Source organism: Mobula birostris, chromosome 1, assembly GCF_030028105.1.
Source record: "Mobula birostris isolate sMobBir1 chromosome 1, sMobBir1.hap1, whole genome shotgun sequence".
Lineage (NCBI taxonomy): Eukaryota > Metazoa > Chordata > Chondrichthyes > Myliobatiformes > Myliobatidae > Mobula > Mobula birostris.
This window is the reverse complement of record NC_092370.1, coordinates 33,037,797-33,061,615: the sequence shown is the minus strand read 5'-3', so window position 1 is coordinate 33,061,615 and position 23,819 is coordinate 33,037,797. Positions and strand designations below refer to the sequence as shown.

The following is a 23,819-nucleotide window of genomic DNA, read 5'->3' as shown; positions in this document are numbered from 1 at the left end:
TTGATGGGTTTGTGGCCAAGTTTGTGGATGATACAAAAATAGGTGGAGGGGCAGGTAGTTTTGAGGAAGTAGAGAGACTGCAGAAGGACTTAGACAGATTAGAAGAAAGAGTGCTAGATTAGTGACAAATTAGGGCAAAGACGTGCCAGATGGAATACAGTGTCAGGAAGTGAATGGTCATGTGCTTTGGTAGAAGAAATGAAAGGGTTGACTATCTTCTAAATGGAGAGAAAATACAAAAAACTGAGGCACAAAGGAACTTGGGAGTCCATGCACAAGATTCTCTAAAGGCTGAGGCTTTATAACATATTGCTGAGGCCTCACTTGGAGTATTGTGAGCAGTTTTGGGCTCCCTATCTAAGAAAGGATGTGCTGACATTGGAGAGGGTTCAAAGGAAGTTCATGAAAATGATTGCAGGGTTGAATGGCTTGTTAAATGAGGAGTGTTTGATTTCACTGGCCTGTATTCACTGGAATTCAGAAGAATGATGGGGGCGAATCTCATTGAAACCTATTGAATGTTGTAAGGCCTTGATAGAGTGGATGTGGAGAGGATGTTTCCTATGGTGGGGGAGTCTAGGGCCAGAGGACACACCCTCAGAATAGAGAGATTTCCATTTAGAACAGAGATGAGGAAGAATTTCTTTAGCCAGAGCACGATTAGTCTATGGAATTTGTTGCCACTGCCAGCTATAGTTAAGGCATGCGCAATAAATTCTTGATTAGTCAGGGCATGAAAAGGCAGGAGATTGGGGCTGAGAGGGAAATGGATCAGCCATGATGAAATGGTGGAGCAGACACGAAGAGCAAAATGGCCTAATTCTGCTCCGATATCTTATGGTCTGATGATCAGAGGGCAGGAAAGGCAACACACACAAAATGCTAGAGGAACTCAGCAGGCCAGGCAACATTTATTGAAAACAGCTGACGTTTTGGGCAGAACCCCTTCATCAGGACTGGCAACAGTTATCTGGCCATTCTGAAAAATTTGTTGTGACATTGCAAATTCAGTGTATTTATAGATAGGGCAATAAACTTGTTTTCAAACTAACCCAATCCAAGTCACAAGACATGTAAGAGCTAATGCTGAGTTATGTAAGATGGCTACATCAATGGAAATGGTCTTGAAAAATAAGAACGGCTATTGCCTGCTACATTAGTGTTACAACAATATGTGATTGGAGGCACAAGCACTTCTGACATTAAGTCTAGGTCTCATGCATATTCATTTGCTCAAGCCAGGTCTGCCAGGGAACTGTACAACCATTGCAATGGGAATCATTCAGCACAAATTAATCAGTTTAGTGCAGCAAGGTGCTTTAATTGCTGAAATCAAGGAGATATAGTATCATTCTGTAATTCTGACTGCAATAGTCGGAATTGATACCAATACTAAACAGCCTTGATTTTAGCCATTATATCTGCTATGCATCTTCTCCTTTTTCTTAACCAAAGTCCCAATGTCTCTCAAAACCCAAGGTTCACTGAACCTGTTATCCTTGCCTTTTATTCTGACAGGAACATTACAAACTTTGTATCCTCAATTTTGAAAGTCTCCCACTGACCAAGTACACCTTTGCCAGAAAACAAACAGTCCCAATCCACGCTTCCCAGTTCTTTTCTGCTACCATTAAAATTGACCTTTCTCCAATTTAGAATCTCTACCCAAGGACCAGATCTATCCTTTTCCATAATTACCTTGAAACTAATGGCATTATGATCACTAGATGCAAAGTGTTCTATACAAATTTTTGTCATCTGCCCCATCTTACTCCCAAATCGAAGATCTGGTATTGCACTTTCTCAAGTTGGGACTTCTCTGTTCTGATTAAGAAAACTTGCCTTAACACATTTGACAAACTCTTTCCCATCCAGCCCTTTTACAGTAAGGGAGTCCCAGTCAATATATGGAAAGCTAAAATCACCTACTATCACAAGCTTATCTTTCTTGCAACAGTCTGCAATCTCACTCTAAAAATTTGCTCTTCTAAATTCCGCGGACTGTTGGGTGGTCTATAATATAATCCCATTAACGTGGTCATACCTTTCTTCCTCCAGAGTTCTACCCCTACAGCCTCACTTGACAAGCTCTCCAGTCTGTCCAGACTGAATACTGCCGTGACATTTTCCCTGAATAGTAATGCCACCCTCCCCCTTTAATCCCTCCAGCTCTATCATGTCTAAAACTACGGAACCTCAGAACACTGAGCTGCCAGTCCTGCCCCTCCTGAAACCAAGTGTCATTAATGGCTACAATATCATAAGTCCACAAGCTGATCCATGCCCTAAGCTTATCTGCCTTTGCTATAACACACATTGCAATGAAATCTACACAGCTCAGAACATTAGCCCCACCATGCTTGACCTTTCAAAAGTAATATTAAAAGTAACATTAGCAGATTTGCAGATGACACAAAGCTGGGTGGCAGTGTAAAATGTGAGGAGGATATTATGAGAATGCAGGTGACTTGGACAGGTTGGGTGAGTGGGCAGACGCATGGCAGATGCAGTTTAATATGGATAAATGTAAGGTTATCTACTTTGGTGGCAAGAACAGGAAGGCAGATTACTATCTGAATGGTCTCAAGTTAGGAAAAGGGGAAGTACGAGATCTAAGTGTCCTTGTTCATCAGTCACTGAAAGTAAGCATGCAGGTACAGCAGGCAGTGAAGAAAGCTAATGGCATGCTGGCCTTCACAACAAGGGGAGTTGAGTATAGGAGCAAAGAGGTCCTTCTGCAGTTGTACAGGGCCCTGGTGAGATCACACCTGGAGTATTGTGTGCAGTTTTATCTCCGAATTTGAGGAAATACATTCTTGCTATTGAGGGAGTGCAGCGTAGGTTCACAAGGTTAATTCCCAGGATGGCGGGACTGTCATACGTTGAAAGATTGGAGCAACTGGGCTTGTATACACTGAAATTTAGAAGGATGAGAGGGGATCTGATTGAAACATATAAGATTAATAAGGGATTGGGCACGCTAGAGGCAGGAAACATGTTCCCAATGTTGGAGGAGTCCAGAACCAGAGGCTACAGTTTAAGAATGAGGGGTAGGCCATTTAGAACGGAATTGAGGAAAAACTTTTTCACCCAGAGAGTTGTGGATCTGTGGAATGCTCTGCCCCAGGAGGCAGTGGAGGCCAATTCTCTGGATGCTTTCAAGAAAGAGTTAGATAGAGCTCTTAAAGACAGTGGAGTCAAGGGATATGGGGAGAAGGCAGGAATGGGGTACTGATTGTGGATGATCAGCTATGATCACAATGAATGGCAGTGCTGACTCGAAGGGCCAAATAGCCTACTCCTGCACCTATTGTCTATTGTCTATTGACTTTGTATGTAGGCCTACCAACATGTTTCTCCACAACCACTCCACTATCTCCTCTAGTGCTTGGGCTCACATGCCACTATAACTCTAGTTTAAATAATCAATGAATATGAAGAACATGAGGTGAGGAGTCCTCGAAGGCTAGTCCCATATGGTGTAGGTTCAGTGATGGGGTGAGTGAAGTTGAGTGAAGTTATCCCCTCTGGTAGAAGAACATGATGGTTGAAGGGTAATAACTGTTCCTGAAACTGGTGGTGTCGGTTCTGAGGCTCCTGTACCTTCTTCCTGATGGCAGCAGTGAGAATAGACCATGGCCTGGATGGTGGGGGTCCTTGATGATGGATGCTGTTTTCCTGCAACAAAGCTCCGTATAGATGTGCTCAGTGGTAGGGAGGACTTTACCCATACTAGACTAGGCCATCTCCACTACTTTTTGTAGGCTTTTCTGTGCAAGGGCATTGGTGTTTCCACACCAGGCTGTGATGCAGCCAGTCAGTATATTCTCTACCGCACATCTACAGAAATTTGTCAAAAGTTTCACATGACATGCTGAATCTTCGCAAACTTTAAGAAAGCAGAGGTGCTGCCATGCTTTATTCGTAATGGTAATTACATGCTGATCTCAGGGCAGATCCTCTGAAATGATAACACCAATGAATTTAAAGTTGCTGACCCTCTCCGCCTCTGATTCCCCCAATGAGGACTGGCTCATGGATCTCTAGTTACCTCCTTCTGAAGTCAATAATCATTTCCTTTTTCTTGCTGATATTGTGCTGTGACACTACTCAGCCAGGTAATCAATCTCGCTCCTAAATGCTTCTTCATCACCAGCTCTCTGATTTGGCCAATGACAGTGGTGCCATCGGCAAACATAAATATGGCATATATAAAAAAAAATGGCATTGGAGCTGTGTTTAGTCTCACAGTCACGAGATACAAAGTGAGTAAAGCAGAGTGCTAAGCACACAGTCTTGTGGTACACCTGTGCTGAAGGAGATTGTTGCGATGTTGTTGCCAAGCTGAAGTGACTGAGGTCTGCAAGTGAGGAAAATGAGGGTCCAGTTGCACAAGGAGGCACTGTGGTCTAAGACTTGAAGTTTATTGATTAGTTTTGAGGGGATGATGGTATTGAATGCCAAGCTGTAATCAATGAAGAGTATCCTGAGGTATGCATCTTCACTGATTAAACGTTACAGGATTGAGTGAAGAGCCAATGAAATGGCATTGTTGTGTTGACCTGTTGTGGCGGTATGCAAGTTGGTGTGGACTCAAGTCACGTCTCAGGCAGCAATTGATATGTTTCATCACCAACCTCTCAAAGCATTTTATCACAGTGGATGTGGCCTCTCAAAGCATTTCATCACAGTTGATGTGTGGTACTGGACGATAGTCGTTGATGTAGGTTACTATGTTCTTGCCAGCTTGAAACCGGTGGGTACCTCAGACTGCCAAAGAGAGAGGTTAAAGATATTGGTGAACACTTCAGCTAGTGATCAGCACAAGTCTTTAGTACTCGGCCAAGGACCCCACCTGAGCTTTCTGTCGGTTCACCATCTTGAAGGATGTTCTCAGGTCAGCTTCAGAGACTGAAATCTCTGGGTCATCAGGGGCTATGGGAGTTCGTGAAGGAGACTCCATGTTCTGATGGTCAAAAGTGCATAAAAGGCGTTGAGCTGATCTGGGAGCAAAGCCTTGCTGTCACTTACTGTATGTCACTTGGTTTCACTTTGTAAAAGGTGACAGCATTCAAATTCTGCCACAGCTGTTGAGCATCCTTCAGTGATTCAAGTGTGGTCCAAAATTGTCATTTCGCAAGTGAGATGGCTCTCCAGAGATCGTGCCTGGACCTCTTGTATGTAATTTGCTCGCCAGACCTGAATGCTACAGATTTGGCACTCAGTGGTCTGTGGACCACATGGTTCATCCAGGGCATCTGGTTAGGGAAGACTTTGAATGCTTTTGTGGGGACAAACTCACCAAAAAATATTTTTACAAAGAAGTGACAACCATGGTATATTCACTCCGAGCCTCTGCTGAGTCCTTGAATACAGGCCAGTCTATCAATTCGAAGCAATCCCATTGCTGCTCTTCAGCCTTCCATAACCACCTCTTTGCTGTCCTCATCTCTGGTCTTGGTCTTTAGCCTCTGCCTGTATGCAGATAGGACGAGAAGAGCGAAGTGATCAAATTTCCTGAAATGTGTTTTAGGTATGGAACTGTAGGCATTCCTAATTGTAGTGTAACAGTGGTTGAGTGTGTTAGGACCCCTGGTGCTGCGGGTGATATATTGACGAAAATTGGGCAGAGATTTCTTCAAACAAACCTGAATAAAGTCTCCGACTATGACTTGAAAGGTGTTGGGGTAAACTGTTTCTTGTTTGCTAATCATGGTATTTAATACATAGAGTGTTTTTTTTTTAACACCTGCCTTTGGAGGTATTTAAACGCCAATCCGGATCACGGAGAAGAATTAGTTTTCTAAGTAGAATGGTCAGCACTTAATCATCCGATGTTCCAGGTCAGGGGGAGCAAGAGTGTGAGAAGACCACTATGTCCAAGCACCACAAAGAGTTTATCATGAAACACAGACCCACACCTTCTGCCTTGTCCAAAATAGCAGCCTGATCCACCTGGTGTATAAGGAAGCTCTTGGGTCTTACCAGCATGTCCAGAGTGAGCCATGTCTCCGTGAAACACAGAACACAACACTTGCTCATTTCCTGCTAATATAGCAATCTTGCCCTTAGAACCTCAATCTTGTTCTCCAACGAATGTACATTTGCTAACAAGATCCTCTGTCAAGAAAGTTACATTCCTCAGCATTTCAGCCTGGCTTGGAGTCGTCCTATTCTCTCTTTCAGCCGTGGCGATGCACCTTCGTCTGCTTAAAGGTTCAGTACTTGCAAACTTGAGAGTTAAATGCACCGAGTCTTTTAGAAGATTGTGAAATCGCTAGTTCATTAAGGGAGTTCAAAAGTACGTTGCTTAAAGGGAAATTACAGACTGCAAACTGCAGTAAGAGTAATTCAGAAGTATATTCAGAAGTTAGTAAGCAGCCGCAACACATCGCCATGGTTCATCAGCGCCAACTTGGCTTTAGTAACTGTGGTATCAAAAATGTAAAAATGAGTCATCCCGCATCTCAGTATGACTATAACATTGATAAAGAGCATCTAAACATGCCTTTTTGAAACTAGCTTACGAGGATATTACAATAAAAGGATTCATGAAAGATTATGCAGAACACTGAAATTAAGGGGGTGGCACGGTAGCGTAATGGTTAGCTTTACAGCACCAGCAGTCATTGATCCAGTTCCAACACTGCTTGTAAGGAGTCTGTACATTCTCCCCACGACCGTGCAGCTTTCCTCCATGTCTTCTGCTTTCCTCCCTCAATCCAAAGATGTACAGGTGAGTTGGGATTAGTGAGTTGTGGGCATGCTATAATGGTGCCAGAAGTGTGACTACTGTTATGGGGTGCCCCCAGTGCATTAGAGTTTGTTGGTCCTTGATGCAAACAGCACATTTTACTGGATGTTTTGGTGTAGATGTGACAAAAAAAAGCTTACCTTTCTTTCTTTAAAGTTCAGTTAATATAGTTAATATGAAGGTTGGTTACATTAGCATAGACACAAACACAGAAAACCTAGCCAGCAGACGTTTAGTATATCAGATTTGTAGAACACAACCAAAAAACCAATACTGCAGGTGTAGAAGTGGCACCCAAGTCAATTACAGCAGTTCAATACAGATCATTGTGAAAAAGATCCCAATAGTTAATCCATGTATAGTGTTTATCCTCTGAGCTTCATGTGAACCAGGAATTTCATTGCACCCTGGCGAACATGACAATAAACTAATCTAATTTAATTGGACATCGGACCACACACCACCTCCAAAGCACAATAAGGGAATTAAAATCTATCTTTGCCACACATGGTCTTAAACAAGGTGTATCAGACAATAGTCCACGGTTCAGATTGCTTCAGATTGAGCAATTTATAAGACATAAGCCCATCGAGTCGACTTTGCCATTCCATTGTGGCTGACTTATCCCCCTCAACCCCATTCTCCTGCCTTCTCCCTGTAATCTTTGATGCCCTGACCAATCAAGAACTTATCAATTTCTGTTTTAAATATAACCGATGACTTGGCCTCCACAGCCGTCTGTGGCAATGAATTCAGGATTAGAATCAGAAGCAGCTTTATTATCACCAGCTCATGGCGTGAAATTTCCACAGATTTGCATTCTCTGATTTAAGAAATTCTTCCTCATCTGTTCTAAAGAGATGTTCTTCTATTTTGAGGCAGTGCCCTCTGGTACTAGACTCCCCCACTGTAGGAAGCACTCTCCCATCATCCACTCCATCTACGCCTTTCAGTATTTGATAAGTTTCAATGGGATTCCCTGTCAGTCTTCTGAACACCAGCAAGTACAGGGCCAGTGTCATCAGATGCTCTGCATACATCAATTCTTTCAGTCCTGGGATTATTCTTGTGAACCTCTTCTGGGCACTCTCCAATGACAGCACATCCTTTCTTCAATAAGGGGCCCAAAAGAAAGGGCAAAGATATGGCAGATGGAATACAGTGTTGGGAAGTGCACGGTTATGACTTTGGCAGAAGAAATTAAAGGGGTGACTATTTTCTAAAAAAAGAAAAAATACAAAAAGCTGAGGTTGAAAGAGACTTGGGAGTCCTTGTGCAGGATTCCCTAAAGGCTAATTTGCAGGTTGAGTCTGTGGTGAGGAAGGTAAATGCAATGTTAGCATTCATTTCAAGAGGACTAGCATATAAAAGCGAGGATATAACGTTGAGACTTTATAAAGCACCAGTGAGCCCTCACACTGTACTATTTTGAACAGTTTTGGGCCCCTGATCTTAGAAAGGATGTGCTGAAACTGGAGAGGGTTCAACGGAGGTTCACAAAAATTATTCCAGGATTGTATGGCTTGTCATATGAAGATCGTTTGATCATTCCGGGCCTGGATTCACTGAAATTCAGACGAATGAGAGGTGACCTCACCAAAACCTATCAAATAGAGTGGATGCGGAGAGGATGTTTTCTATGGTGGGAGAGTCCAGGATCAGAGGACACAGCCTCAGAATGCAGGGCTGTGCTTTTAGAACGGAGATGAGAAAGAATTTCTTTAGCTAGAGAGTGGTGAATCCGTGTAATTCTTTGCCACAGGCAGCTGTGGACACCAAACCTTAATGTATATTTAAGGCAGAGATTGATAGGTGTGTGATTGGTCAGGGCATGAGATTGGGGCTGAGAGGAAAAACTGGATCTGCCATGATGAAATGGTGGATCAGACTTGATGGGTCAAATGGCCTAATTCTGCTCCTATCTCTTATGGTCTTAAAACTGCTCACAATACTCCGAGTGCAGTCTGTCCAATGCCTTATCAAACTTCAGCATTACAAGCTGGTTTTTTTATTCTTGTCCTTTCGAAATGAATGTTAACATTGCATTCATAATGGATTAAAACCTAATATCACTTGTTCTTACCAGCCAGATTCAAATAGGAGACACAGTTCACACAGTTCAGGAGATATCAAAGCAACAATCTATGCAATTAATCCACTAATTCACTATGAAACACAGACAAAGTTATTGAACACCACGACTCTGCACAGTAACAGTCTCCTGTTGTATAGAAGACACAGAACATACCTGAGCTTTGTTCGGTCCAATATGCAAGGAAACTGGGAGGAATGGCCATGAAACAAAGCAAGCAGATGAAACACATAGAAACATAGAAAACCTACAGCACAATACAGACCCTTCGGCCCACAATGCTGTGCTGAACATGTACTTACTTTAGAAATTACATAGGGTTACCCATAGCCCTCTATTTTTCTAAGCTCCATGTACCTATCAAAAGTCTCTTAAAATACCCTATCATATCTGCTTCCACCATTGTCGCCGGCAGCCCATTCCACACACTCACCACTCTCTATGTAAAAAACTTACCCCTGACATCTCCTCTATACCTACTTCCAAGCACCTTAAAACTGTGCTCTCTCATGTCAGCCATTTCAGCCCTGGGAAAAAGACTGTGACTATTCACACAATCAATGCCTCTCATCATCTTATACAACTCTATCAGGTCATCTCTCATCCTCCATCACTCCAACGAGAAAAGCCTAAGTTCACTCAATCTAATAAGGCATAATACTCTCATAAGGCATGCTCACCAATCCAGGCACCGTCCTTGTAAATCTCCTCTGCACCCTTTCAATAGCTTCCACACCCTTCCTGTAGTGAGGTGACCAGAATTGAGCACAATACTCAAAATGGGGTCTGACCAGGGTCCTATATAGCTGTAACATTACCTCTCGGCTCTGAAACTCAATCCCACGGCTGATGAAAGCCAATGCACTGTATGCCTTCTTAACCACAGAGTCAACCTGCGCAGCAGCTTTGAGTGTCCTATGGACTCGGACCCCAAGATCCCTCTGATGCTCCACACTGCCAAGAGTCTTACCATTAATACTATATTCTGCCATCATATTTGATCTACCAAAATGAACCACCTCACAATTATCTAGGTTGAACTCCATCTGCCACTTTTCAGCCCAGTTTTGCATCCTAACAATGTCCTGCTGTAACCTCTGACAGCCCTCCACACTATCCACAACACATCCAACCTTTGTGTCATCAGCAAATTTACTAACCCATCCCTCCACTTCTTAATCCAGGTCATTTATGAAAATCACAAAGAGAAGGGGTCCCAGAACAGATCCCTGAGGCACACCACTGGTCACTGACCTCCATGCAGAATATGACCCGTCTACAACCACTCTTTGCCTTCTGTGGGCAAGCCAATTCTGGATCCACAAAGCAAGGTCCCCTTGGATCCCATGCCTCCTTACTTTCTCAATAAGCCTTGCATGGGGTACCTTATCAAATGCCTTGCTGAAATCCATATACACTACATCCACTGCTCTACCTTCATCAATGTGTTTAGGCACAACTTCTGAAAATACAGTCAGGCTCGTAAGACACAACCTGCCTTTGACAAAGCCAAGCTGACTACTCCTAATCATGTTATGCCTCTCCAAATGTTCATAAATCCTGCCTCCCAGGATCTTCTCCATCAACTTACCAATCACTGAAGTAAGACCCACTGGTTTATAATTTCCTAGGCTATCTCTACTCCCTTTCTTGAATAAGGGAACAATATCTGCAACCCTCCAATCCTCCAGAACCTCTCCCGTCCCCATTGATGATGTAAAGATCATTGCCAGAGTATCAGCAATCTCTTTCTTGCCTCCCATAGTAGCCTGGGGAATATCTCATCCGGTCCTGGAGATTTATCTAACTTGATGCTTTCCAAAAGCTCCAGCACATCCTCTTTTTTAATGTTTATATGCTCAAACTTTTCAATCTGCTGTAATTCATCCCTACAATAGCCAAGGTCCTTTTCCGTAGTACATACTGAAGCAAAGTATTCATTAAGTACTTCCGCTACCACCTCGGTTCCATACACACTTTTCCACTGTCACACTTTATTGGCCCTATTCTTTCACGTCTTATCCTCTTGCTCTTCACATACTTGTAGAATGCATTGGGGTTTTCCTTAATCCTGCTCGCTAAGGCCTTTTCATGGCCCCTTCTGGCTCTCCTACTTTCAATATTAAACTTATTCCAGCTAGCCTTATATCTATCATTACCTATTTTTTTGAACCTTTCGTAAGCTTTTCTTTTCTTCGTGACTAGATTTTCAACAGCCTTTGTACACCACGGTTCCTGTCCCCTCCCATCCTTCCCCTGCCTCATTGGAATGTACCTGCCAGAATAAAAAGGTGGGGGGAGGGAGAGAATGATAGCTAGACAGTGATAGGTGCAACCAGGTGGGTGGGAAAGGTAAAGGGCTGGAGAGAAAGGAATTTGATAGGAGGGGAGAGTGCACCATAGGAGAAGTGGGGGGGGGGTATCCGGGGGAGGTGATAGGCAGATGAAAAGATGCAAGGGGTCAGAATTGGAATAAAAGAAGAGGGAGGGGATGTCCCTCTGGATCCCCTCCTCCTTCACTTTCTCCTATGGTCCACCCCCCTGTCCTATCAGACTTCAGCCCTTTATCTTTCATCTTCTAGCCATCCTCCTTCCTCTCTCCCACCTTTTTATCCTGTTGCCTTCCACCTTTCTTTCCAGTCCTGAAGAAGAGCTTCAGCCCAAAGTTAACTGCTAATTCATTTCCATAGGTGCTGCCTGACTTGCTGAGTTCCTCCAGCATTTTGTATGTGTTGCTTTAGATTTCCAGCATCTGCAGAATTTCTCGTGTTTACGACATTCTAACGATATCTGGTAAGTATGCAAACTGAACACAAAGCACATTAGTACTACTGAGATCTTTACACATCAAAAATACTTTGAGTTGGTTAAATTAACAAATATTTAATTGATTTACATGCTTTATAAGAGAAAAGGAAATAGTGGAGGAATTGGTAAAGAGAAATTGCTTGAAACACTCATGAAAGTCAAGTTAGGCAGCATCCACAGAAAGAGAACAGTTAACCTTTCAGGACTGGGACCTTGTGGCAGACCTGAGGAAAACAGCAGAACAAGTCAGTTTTCAATGGCAGAGTAGGTGGAGGTATGATGGGCAGAACAAAGGTAATATCCCTGAAAGGATGAATACGAACAGGTTAATGGGTGAAGTTACAAAGACATTATGATTCTTTGTCAGTGTGATGTGTTGCTAATAATGAGGTTGTGGTACATGGCCAACAGGCTAGTCTATACACAAAATAAAACAACCAAACCAATTAATTGGTCACAATAGGTGTAATTGGGCAGTGCGGTCTTGTTGGGCCTGTTTCCATGTAGTATCGCAAAATACACAAAATAAAATAAACTGATGATAGGCACTATTTCTGATACAGACAGGAAAACAAAAGCGTGATAATGTTGGAGAGTTCAGTATTGAGCTCAGAAAACTGCAGCATGCCCAGGTAGATGAGATGTCATCCCTCGAGCCTGCATAGGGCTTCAGTATAGTTGTGTAAGAGGCCACAGATAGAAAGATTAGATTGGAGGAGGATGGTTAATTAAAGTGGCCAGCAACTGGATGCTCAGCATTACTTGTATGGACAGCACACAGGCGCTTTGCAAAATGATCACCCAGTCTGCATTTGGTTTCCTTAGTGTACAGGAGGCCACATTGTGACTATGAGTGCAGTCGACGAGCTTGGAAAGCTACAGGTGAGTTGCTGCTTCACCTGGAAAGTCTGTTCCAGTCCTTGGATGATAGGAAGAAGTGCAACGACAGACATTGCATCTCATGCTGCTGCGTGGGAGCGTTCCACAGAGAAAAGTTGGTGGAGACAGAAGAATAGACCTGGGAGTTGGGAAGGGAGAAATGTGCTAATTACTTGGCACACCATCGTATTGCTAAGGTGGGACCTTGATGGATCTAGCAAAACTTTCAAATGATGATCTGGCACATAAGGTTCAGACAAGGGGTGAGATCAAGAGTATGGGAAATAAATGAGATACAGTTCAGGGATATATCTATTAGGGCAGTGGGGAAGCCATGGTTCAGGATGAAAAAATACATTTCAAAGGTAGTGTCTCATTGTCAGAGAAAATGCAATGAAAACAGAGAAACTAGGAATGGAATCCTTACAGGATTAAGTAGCTATGGGAGTCTGTGGGCTTGTAATAGATGGTTGTGGCCAGCTTATTCTCTGAGATCCAGAAAGGGAAGGGTTAGAGACAGACCCTGTTGAGGTGAGAGCAAGTAAAAGGAATAAACTTTTCAAATTTTGTATAAATGCATGAAGTGAAAACAATGCAGTCGTCACTGTATTGAAAAAAAAATGTTGATGGAGTGGTCCCCAATTACAATCAAAACATGTAACCCACAAAAAGATAGGTATAGCTTTAGCCCATGTAACTAACATATAACATGTAACCTTCAATTTGGAGAAATGAGTTCAAGAAGTAATTCAATGTTAGGTCAAGTTCAGCCAGGTGAATGAATGTGTTGGAGGAGGGGAACTGGCTAGGTCTCTGCTCAAGGATAAAGTTGAGGGCATTTATACCCTACTAATGTGGAATGTAGTGGGTAAGTCAATATGTGTTAACATATCTTATGATATATTAAGTAATATGTGCAATACCGTACGCAAGTGCAGTCCAAAGAGAGTCTTTGAATAAGCTACAAACACATTGTTTGACGTCTTCATGTCTCACAGGCATAAGTCTGTACAGGCTGCAATGGACTTCATTAAAGGTTATGGGTTCTCTGAGTACATATACTTTACACTAATCAAATACCTCATGATCTGACAAAATGAAGTTGCTAAGGAACATTGTTATGCATTATAAAATAGATGCGGTCACAGGTGGCTTGTTACACGCCTGCTATACATTAAAATTGTGAATGATGTAATTTCTAATGACATTACACAGTGCCTGGAGGACAAGGAAAAAAGAGTGTCAGGACATGTATTTGTCAAGATTGAGTATTGACTGGGAAGGTGGTTTGCCAATAGCTGCAAATTTGAAAAGAGACCCCATATTTAGATTAGAAACTGGCTGGCCTATATGACACTTTGTACAGAATGCCTTTTGTATAATTTTCCCAAATCAGTCCATTGACCTACAAAGACTTGGGCACTGTATTTGGCCTGATATCATTTGAAAGACACAGTGCCCCAGGATTTTATTGTCAACAGTTAACAAGGCCTGCTCATTGCTGACTTCTGAGATACATTTAAACTGCTACTGGAACAATTCTCCCAGTGCTGACATCTGCTGCCAGCTGGGATGGACCTTTCATTGTGACCCACAAAATATTTTGACAGCTGGCTAAGCCACACCTCCTGACAAGCTGGCTGTCAAAGCTGTCAAACACTACTTTTGGCAGTAACATACTGAGAAAACCGTCCCTTATTTTTAAAGTGCAAATTTGGCAACCCTACCAGCGGGGCATGACAATGGCTCAATACTTCATGCCGAGCCAGACAGCAAGAGCATTGGTAACACTGGAACGTGGGAGCAATACTCATAGATGAGCAACCGATGGGGAGAAGACTGGTGACTTTACTGTGCATGAATAGTAATTAGTCCCAATAGGTAAATGTGTAACTAGGGTTCATACATTAAACATTCTCACTGTGTGTAGGAAGCTAAATTTGCCATATTTTTGGGATCTAAGGAGTCCTAAATTTACACTGCAAATTTCCAACACATTGAGTACATGCAAAAAGACCACTATCAGGCTGAGAGAAATCAATAGTTGTGCTGTATCGCTGGGAGGAATTCTCTAATACCTCATGCCCAGGCATAGAATCCTGTACTTACACTTCAACAAATGGTCCACAGAAGATACAACCAAGACACCTTCCCTATGCTTTCTTCCACAGCATTTTACGGATAGTGGGTGCACTGGTACACGCTTGCATGGTACATGGTCCACTCACTTTTTCAAGAGTTTTGCAGACAATCCTGTAAAAGGTGCTAAAACCTTTCCATGTTTAAATCAATCTTAAATAGATTGTAGGCAGCTGGCAGGCTCATCTGATAAACAGAGTAGACTAATACACTGTTGAAGTGAAGGTCCAGGACCTTGTGCCTGGACATGGTACACATCTGTTATGTGTCTGAAAACAATAAAAACATAATTACTACACTAACTTGTTTGGAGTTTCAGAGCAATACAGCATGGATACAGGCCCTTTGGCACAAACAGATCATGTCAACCACTGTGCCCACTCAGCTGGTCCCAGTTTCTTGCATTTAAGCCCATACCCTTCTAAGCCCTGCACCTCCACATCCTTTTCCAAATGCTTCCCAAATGACCATAAGAACATAAGATATAAGAGCAGAATTAGGCTACTTAGACTATCGAGTCTGCTCCGCCATTTCATCATGTCTGATCCAATATTCCTCTCAGCCCCAATCTCCTCCTTATTTCCATATCCCTTCATGTCCTGAACTATCAAGAATCTATCAATTTCTGCTTAAGTATACATAAAGATTTGACCTTCACAGCTGCTTGTGGTAAAGAATTACACAAATTCATCACTTTCTGGCTAAAGGCGTTCCTCCTTATCTCCACTGTAAAAGGACGCCCCTCTATTCTGAGGCTGTGTCCTCTGGTCTTAGACTCTCCCACCATAGGGAGCACCATCTCAACTTACACACTATTAATGCCTTTCACCATTTGATCAGTTTCAATGAGGTCACCCCTCATTCTTCTAAATTCCAGTCAATACAGGCCAAGAGCCATCAAACGTTCTTCATATGACAAGCCATTCAATCCCAGAATCATTTTCATGAACCTCTTTTGAACTCTCTCCAGTTTCAGCACATCCTTTCTAAGATAAGGGGCCCAAAACTGCTCACAATATTCTAAATACAGCCAGGATAAAGGGGAAGCCTTTTAGGACCGAGATTAGGAAAAACTTCTTCACACTGAGAGTGGTGAATCTGTGGAATTCTCTGCCACAGAAAACAGTTGAGGCCAGTTCATTGGCTATATTTAAGAGGGAGTAAGATATGGCCCTTGTGGCTACTGGGATCAGGGGGTATGGAGGGAAAGCTAGAGCAGGGTTCTGAGTTGGATGATCAGCTGTGATCATAATAAATGACAGTGCAGGCTCTAAGGGCCGAATGGCCTACTCCTGCACCTATTTTCTATGTTTCTATGTTTCTCACCAGGCTTTATAAAGTCTCAACATTACATCCTTGCTTTTATATTCTAGTCCTCTTGAAATGAATGCTAAAATTGCATTTGCCTTCCTCAACAAAGACTCAATCTATAAATTAACACTTAGGAAACCATGCACAAGGACTCCCAAGTCCCTTTGCACGTCAGCGTTTCTGTATTTTCTCTCCTTTTAGAAAATAGTTTACTCTTTCATTTCTTCTACCTAAGTGCATGACCATACACTTCCCAACACTGAATTCCATCTACCATTTCTTTGCCCATTCTTCTAATCTGTCTGTCCTTCTGTAGCCTCTCTACTTCCTCAAAATTACCTGCCCCTCCACTTATCTTCATATCGTTGGCAGACTTTGCAAAAAAGCCATCAATTCCATCATCCCATAAAAAGAATTAGACCCAACACAGACCCCTGTGGAACATCACCAGTCAGCAGCAGCCAGCCAAAAAAGCTCCCTTTATTCCCACTCTTTGCCTTCTGCCAATCAGCCACTGCTTTGTCCATGCTAGAATCTTTCCTGTAGTACCATGGGCTCGTAGCTTGTTAAGCAGCCTTATACGTGGCACCATGTCAAAGGCCTTCTGGAAATCCAAGTACACAACATCAACCATTTCTCCTTTGTCTATCCTGCTTGTTATTTCTTTAAAAAAAATTCCACCAGGTTTGTCAGGCAAAATTGTCCCTTGAGGAAGCCATGCTAACTGTGGCCTATTTTATCATGTGCCTCCAAGTACCCTGAGACCTCATCCTCAATAACCAACTCCAACAGCTTCCCAACCACTGAGGTCAGACTAACTGACCAATAGTTTTCTTTCTTCTGTCTCTTTGCCTTCTTGAAGAGTGGAGTGACATTTGCAATTTTCCAGTCGTCTGGAACCACCTGAGAATCTAGTGATTTTTGAAAAATCATTACTAATGCCTCCACGATTTCTACAGCCACCTTTTTCAGAAATCTGGTGTGTACAGCATCTAGTCCAGGTGAGTTAGCTACCTTCAGACCTTTCAGTTTCAACCTTCTCTCTCGTTATGGTACTTCATACACTTCATGACCCCTGACATCCAGTACTTCCACCATATTGCTAACTACCTGTAGGTGTAACTACTTCTCTACATGTCCTATCTATCACCACCACAGCCTTCTGAGTGATCTGCTGTTCATCCAGTTCTAGCTCCGACTCCAGCTCCAACTCTTTAATACAGATTGTCAGAAGCTGTAGCAGGGTGAACTTCTTGTAGTTGTAGTCGCCAGGGACATTCGAGATCTCCCTCCCTTCCCACATCCTGCAAGGAGAGCAGTCAGGTATCCCGCCTGTCATCTCTACAGTCGTAGCTGAGCAGATATAAAGAAGAGAAGGAAAAAAACTTGAGCTTTCCTTTGCTTTCTCTGACTGAAGCCTCAAGATCACACTCTATGTCCACCCATTTGACAGCCGGTCCGACGATAGGCGCTTAGCTTGCCCTGGCTTTCCTTAATTTGCTCTTGCTAGTCAATCCAAAATGCTGATTGGTTGTTAGTCAATGCTCTTTTTCGCTGTACTGACCTTTTATCCTCGGGTAGTGGACCTGATTGAAGTTCCATCCTCTCAAAACTTCTGATGTGTGGATTGGCCGCTGGTCAAAGCTCTTTGTTTTTGGATCATATGTTCACTGATACCCATCCACTTCTGGCAGCCTGTTCCATATTCGCACTGCTGTGTGAAAAACTTGCTCCTCAGATCTCTATTAAGTCTCCCAAAACTTATACCCTTTAGTTTTGTACTTCCTGACCCTGGGGAACCATCCACATTATCTATGCCTCTCATAATTTAAAACATTTCTATCAGGGAACTCTTCACTCTCCTACGTTCCAAGGAATAAAAACCTAACCTGGCCAACCTCTCCCTACAGCTCAGATCCCCTGGTCCTCGCAATGTCCTCAAATCTTATCAGCAGTCTTTCCAGTTTAACAGCACTTCTGCTATAACAAGGTGACCAACACAGTACACAGTCCCCCAAGTGTGCCCTCACTACTTATGCAACTGCAATATAATGTCCCAACTCTTGACCCAGTGCTCTGACTGACAAACACCAGCATGCTAAACACCTTTATCACCATCTGCTGACGCCTCTTTCAACAAACATGTAGTTTTAAGTCCCTGTGTTCCACTAAACTCCCTAGTGCCCTACCATTTATTTACACACTTTCGCAAATACCAGAGTGTTTAATCAAGGTCTTTATAGCAACATAGAAAACATACAGCACAATACAGGCCCTTCGGCCCACAAAGCTGTGCCGAACATGTCCCTACCTTAGAACTACCTAGGCTTTACCCATAGCCCTCTATTTATCCAAGCTCCATGTAGCCATCCAGGAGTCGCATGGATAAACTACAACAATTGTTCATCCCAGTTTGGCAAAAGAATAAATCAAGGAAGGTAGTGCACCCGTGGCTGACAAGAGAAATTAGGGATAGTATCAATTCCAAAGAAGAAGCATACAAATTAGCCAGAGAAAGTGGATCACCTGAGGACTGGGAGAAATTCAGAGTTCAGCAGAGGAGGACAAAGGGCTTAATTAGGAAGGAGAAAAAAGATTATGAGAGAAAACTGGCAGGAAACATAAAAACGGACTGTAAAAGCTTTTATAGATATGTGAAAAGGAAAAGACTGGTAAAGACAAATATAGGTCCCCTGCAGACAGAAACAGGTGAATTGATTATGGGGAGCAAGGACATGGCAGACCAATTGAATAATTACTTTGATTCTGTCTTCACTAAGGAGGACATAAATAATCTTCCAGAAATAGTAGGGGACAGAGGGTCCAGTGAGATGGAGGAACTGAGCAAAATACATGTTAGTAGGGAAGTGGTGTTAGGTAAATTGAAGGGATTGAAGGCAGATAAATCCCCAGGGCCAGATGGTCTGCATCCCAGGGTGCTTAAGGAAGTAGCCCAAGAAATAGTGGATGCATTAGTGATAATTTTTCAAAACTCGTTAGATTCTGGACTAGTTCCTGAGGATTGGAGGGTGGCTAATGTAACTCCACTTTTTAAAAAAGGAGGGAGAGAGAAACCGGGGAATTATAGACCGGTTAGCCTAACGTCGGTGGTGGGGAAACTGCTGGAGTCAGTTATCAAGGATGTGATAACAGCACATTTGGAAAGCGGTGAAATCATCGGACAAAGTCAGCACGGATTTGTGAAAGGAAAATCATGTCTGACGAATCTCATAGAATTTTTTGAGGATGTAACTAGTAGAGTGGATAGGGGAGAACCAGTGGATGTGGTATATTTGGATTTTCAGAAGGCTTTTGACAAGGTCCCACACAGGAGATTAGTGTGAAAACTTAAAGCACACGGTATTGCGGGTAAGGTACTGGTGTGGGTGGAGAGTTGGTTAGCAGACAGGAAGCAAAGAGTGGGAATAAACGGGACCTTTTCAGAATGGCAGGCGGTGACTAGTGGGGTACTGCAAGGCTCAGTGCTGGGACCTCAGTTGTTTACAATATATATTAATGACTTGGATGAGGGAATTAAATGCAGCATCTCCAAGTTTGCGGATGACACGAAGCTGGGTGGCAGTGTTAGCTGTGAGGAGGATGCTAAGAGGATGCAGGGTGACTTGGATAGGTTGGGTGAGTGGGCAAATTCATGGCAGATGCAATTTAATGTGGAAAAATGTGAAGTTATCCACTTTGGTGGCAAAAATAGGAAAACAGATTATTATCTGAATGGTGGCCGATTAGGAAAAGGGGAGGTGCAATGAGACCTGGGTGTCATTATACACCAGTCATTGAAAGTGGGCATGCAGGTACAGCAGGCGGTGAAAAAGGAGAATGGTATGCTGGCATTTATAGCGAGAGGATTCGAGTACAGGAGCAGGGAGGTACTACTGCAGTTGTACAAGGCCTTGGTGAGACCACACCTGGAGTATTGTGTGCAGTTTTGGTCCCCTAATCTGAGGAAAGACATCCTTGCCATAGAGGGAGTAGAAAGAAGGTTCACCAGATTGATTCCTGGGATTGCAGGACTTTCATATGAAGAAAGACAGGATGAACTGGGCTTGTACTCATTGGAATTTAGAAGATTGAGGGGGGATCTGATTGAAACGTATAAGATCCTAAAGGGATTGGACAGGCTAGATGCAGGAAGATTGTTCCCGATGTTGGGGAAGTCCAGAACGAGGGGCCACAGTTTGAGGATAGAGGGGAAGCCTTTTAGGACCGAGATTAGGAAAAACTTCTTCACACAGAGAGTGGTGAATCTGTGGAATTCTCTGCCACAGGAAACAGTTGAGGCCAGTTCATTGGCTATATTTTTGAGGGAGTTAGAAATGGCCCTTGTGGCTACGGGGGTCAGGGGGTATGGAGGGAAGGCTGGGGCGGGGTTCTGAGTTGGATGATCAGCCATGATCATAATAAATGGCGGTGCAGGCTCGAAGGGCCGAATGGCCTACTCCTGCACCTATTTTCTATGTATTTCCACCTCCACCACCGCCACTGGCAGCCCATTACACGCACTCACCCTTACCCCTGACATCTCCTTTGTACCTGCTTCCAAGCACCTTAAAACTATGCCCCCTTGTGTTAGCCATTTCAGCCCTGGGGAAGAGCCTTTGACTATCCACATGATCAATGCGTCTCATTACCTTGTACACCTCTATCAGGTCACCTCTCATCCTCCGTTGCTCCAAGGAGAAAAGGCCGAGTTCACTTTAGAATTGTAAAGTCAAGAAATAAAAGTTTAGAGATGCGGTGGGGTTAGGGGTCGCTGTCGTATGGCAAGTTGTTGGTGAGGAGAGAGTACTATAAAAATACTGAAATAATGAATTACTTTCCCACGTTGTGGAGTCTCCACTACCAGGAATACAAAAAAAATTACACACAAATCCAAAATGTTGACGACGGGCGGGGAAGTAGGTAAAGTAGTAAAAGATCATGGGACTGAGAGCTATGAGGACCTGGCACAGAGGAGTTGTGGCCTAGGATAGATCAGCCATCATGATTCTGAGTGATGGCGCAGGCTCAGAGGGCCTATCCGTGCACTGCACCATAGAAAACATAGAAAATAGGTGCAGGAGTGGGCCATTCGGCCCTTCGAGCCTGCACCATTTATTATGATCATGACTGATCATCCAACTCAGAACCCTGCACCAGCCTTCCCTCCATACCCTCTGATCCCCCTAGCCACAAGGGCCATATCTAACTCCATCTTAAATATAGCCAATGAACTGGCCTCAACTTTTCCTGTGGCAGAGAATTCCACAGATTCACCACTCTCTGTGTGAAGAAGTTTTTCATAATCTCGGTCCTAAAAGGCTTCGCCTTTATCCTCAAACCATGACCCCTCATTCTGGACTTCTCCAACATCGGGAACAATCTTCCTGCATCTAGCCTGTCCAATCCCTTTAGGATTTTATACGTTTCAATCAGATCCCCCCTCAATCTTCTAAATTCCAACGAGTATAAGCCTAGTTCATCCAGTCTTTCTTCATATGAAAGTCCTGCCATCCCAGGAATCAATCTGGTGAACCTTCTTTGTACTCCCTCTATGGCAAGCATGTCTTTCCTCAGATTAGGGGACCAAAATTGCACACAATACTCCAGGTGTGGTCTCACCAAGGCCTTGTACAACTGCAGTAGTACCTCCCTGCTCCTGTACTCGAATCCTCTCGCTATAAATGCCAGCATACCATTCGCCTTTTTCACCGCCTGCTGTACCTGCATGCCCACTTTCAATGACTGGTGTATAATGACACCCAGGTCTCGTTGCACCTCCCCTTTTCCTAATCAGCCACCATTCAGATAATAATCTGTTTTCCTATTTTTGCCACCAAAGTGGATAACTTCATATTTATCCACATTAAATTGCATCTGCCATGAATTTGCCCACTCACCCAACCTATCCAAGTCACCCTGCATCCTCTTAGCATCCTCCTCACAGCTAACACTGCCATCCAGCTTCGTGTCATCCGCAAACTTGGAGATGCTGCATTTAATTCCCTCATCCAAGTCATTAATATATATTGTAAACAACTGGGGTCCCAGCACTGAGCCTTGCTACTAGTCACTCCCCACTAGTCACTGCCTGCCATTCTGAAAAGGTCCCGTTTATTCCCACTCTTTGCTTCCTGTCTGCTAACCAATTCTCTATCCACATCAATACCTTACCCCCAATACCGTGTGCTTTAAGTTTGCACACTAATCTCCTGTGTGGGACCTTGTCAAAAGCCTTCTGAAAATCCAAATATACCACATCCACTGGTTTTCCCCTATCCACTCTACTAGTTACATCCTCAAAAAATTCTATGAGATTCGTTAGACATGATTTTCCTTTCACAAATCCATGCTGACTTTGTCCGATCATTTCACCGCTTTCCAAATGTGCTGTTATCACATCTTTGATAACTGACTCCAGCAGTTTCCCCACCACCAACGTTAGGCTAACCGGTCTATAATTCCCCGGTTTCTCTCTCCCTCCTTTTTTAAAAAGTGGGGTTACATTAGCCACCCTCCAATCCTCAGGAACTAGTCCAGAATCTAGCGAGTTTTGAAAAATTATCACTAATGCATCCACTATTTCTTGGGCTACTTCCTTAAGCACTCTGGGATGCAGACCATCTGGCCCTGGGGATTTATCTGCCTTTAATCCCTTCAATTTACCTAACACCACTTCCCTACTAACATGTATTTCGCTCAGTTCCTCCATCTCACTGGACCCTCTGTCCCCTACTATTTCTGGAAGATTATTTATATCCTCCTTAGTGAAGACAGAACCAAAGTAATTATTCAATTGGTCTGCCATGTCCTTGCTCCCCATAATCAATTCACCTGTTTCTGTCTGTAGGGGACCTACATTTGTCTTTACCAGTCTTTTCCTTTTTACATATCTATAAAAGCTTTTACAGTCAGTTTTTATGTTCCCTGCCAGTTTTCTCTCATAATCTTTTTTCCCCTTCCTAATTAAGCCCTTTGTCCTCCTCTGCTGAACTCTGAATTTCTCCCAGTCCTCAGGTTGAGCCACTTTTTCTGGCTAATTTGTATGCTTCTTCTTTGGAATTGATACTATCCCTAATTTCCGTCAGCCACGGGTGCACTACCCTCCTTGATTTATTCCTTTGCCAAACTGGGATGAACAATTGTTGTAGTTCATTATGCAATCTTTAAATGCTTGCCATTGCATACCCACCATCAATCCTTTAAGTGTCATTTGCCAGTCTATCTTAGCTAATTCACGTCTCATACCTTCAAAGTTACCCCTCTTTTTCAGAACCTTTGTTTCTGAATTAACTATGTCACTCTCCATCTTAATGAAGAATTCCACCATATTATGGTCACTCTTACCCAAGGGGCCTCTCACGACAAGATTGCTAATTAACCCTTCCTCATTGCTCAAAACCCAGTCTAGAATAGCCTGCTCTCTAGTTGGTTCCTCGACATGTTGGTTCAAAAAACCATCCCGCATACATTCCAAGAAATCCTCTTCCTCAGCACCTTTACCAATTTGGTTCACCCAATCTACATGTAGATTGAAGTCACCCATTATAACTGCTATTCCTTTATTGCACACATTTCTAATTTCCTGTTTAATACCATCCCCGACCTCACTACTACTGTTAGGTGGCCTGTACACAACTCCCACCAGCGTTTTCTGCCCCTTAGTGTTATGCAGCTCTACCCATATCGATTCCACATCTTCCCGGCTTATGTCCTTCCTTTCTATTGCGTTAATCTCCTCTTTAACCAGCAACGCCACCCCACCTCCTTTTCTTTCATGTCTATCCCTCCTGAATATTGAATATCCCTGAACGTTGAGCTCCCATCCTTGGTCACCCT

General features: G+C 43.2%; 1 protein-coding gene across 9 annotated transcripts in view; it reads right to left on the bottom strand.

Annotated features, from left to right (window-relative positions):
- stau2 (staufen double-stranded RNA binding protein 2) overlaps positions 1 to 23,819 on the bottom strand; it is a 364,656-nt gene that overhangs the window by 24,362 nt on the left and 316,475 nt on the right. The window contains exon 16 of one of the 9 annotated variants that reach the window (XM_072253685.1): positions 17,561 to 17,697. The exons of the other annotated variants lie outside the window; for them this stretch is intronic. Coding sequence (XP_072109786.1) covers positions 17,590 to 17,697 — 108 coding nt within the window. The 3' untranslated portion in view covers positions 17,561 to 17,589. Of the gene's footprint in view, positions 1 to 17,560; positions 17,698 to 23,819 lie in introns of those variants that run through there. 9 annotated transcript variants of the gene reach the window in all.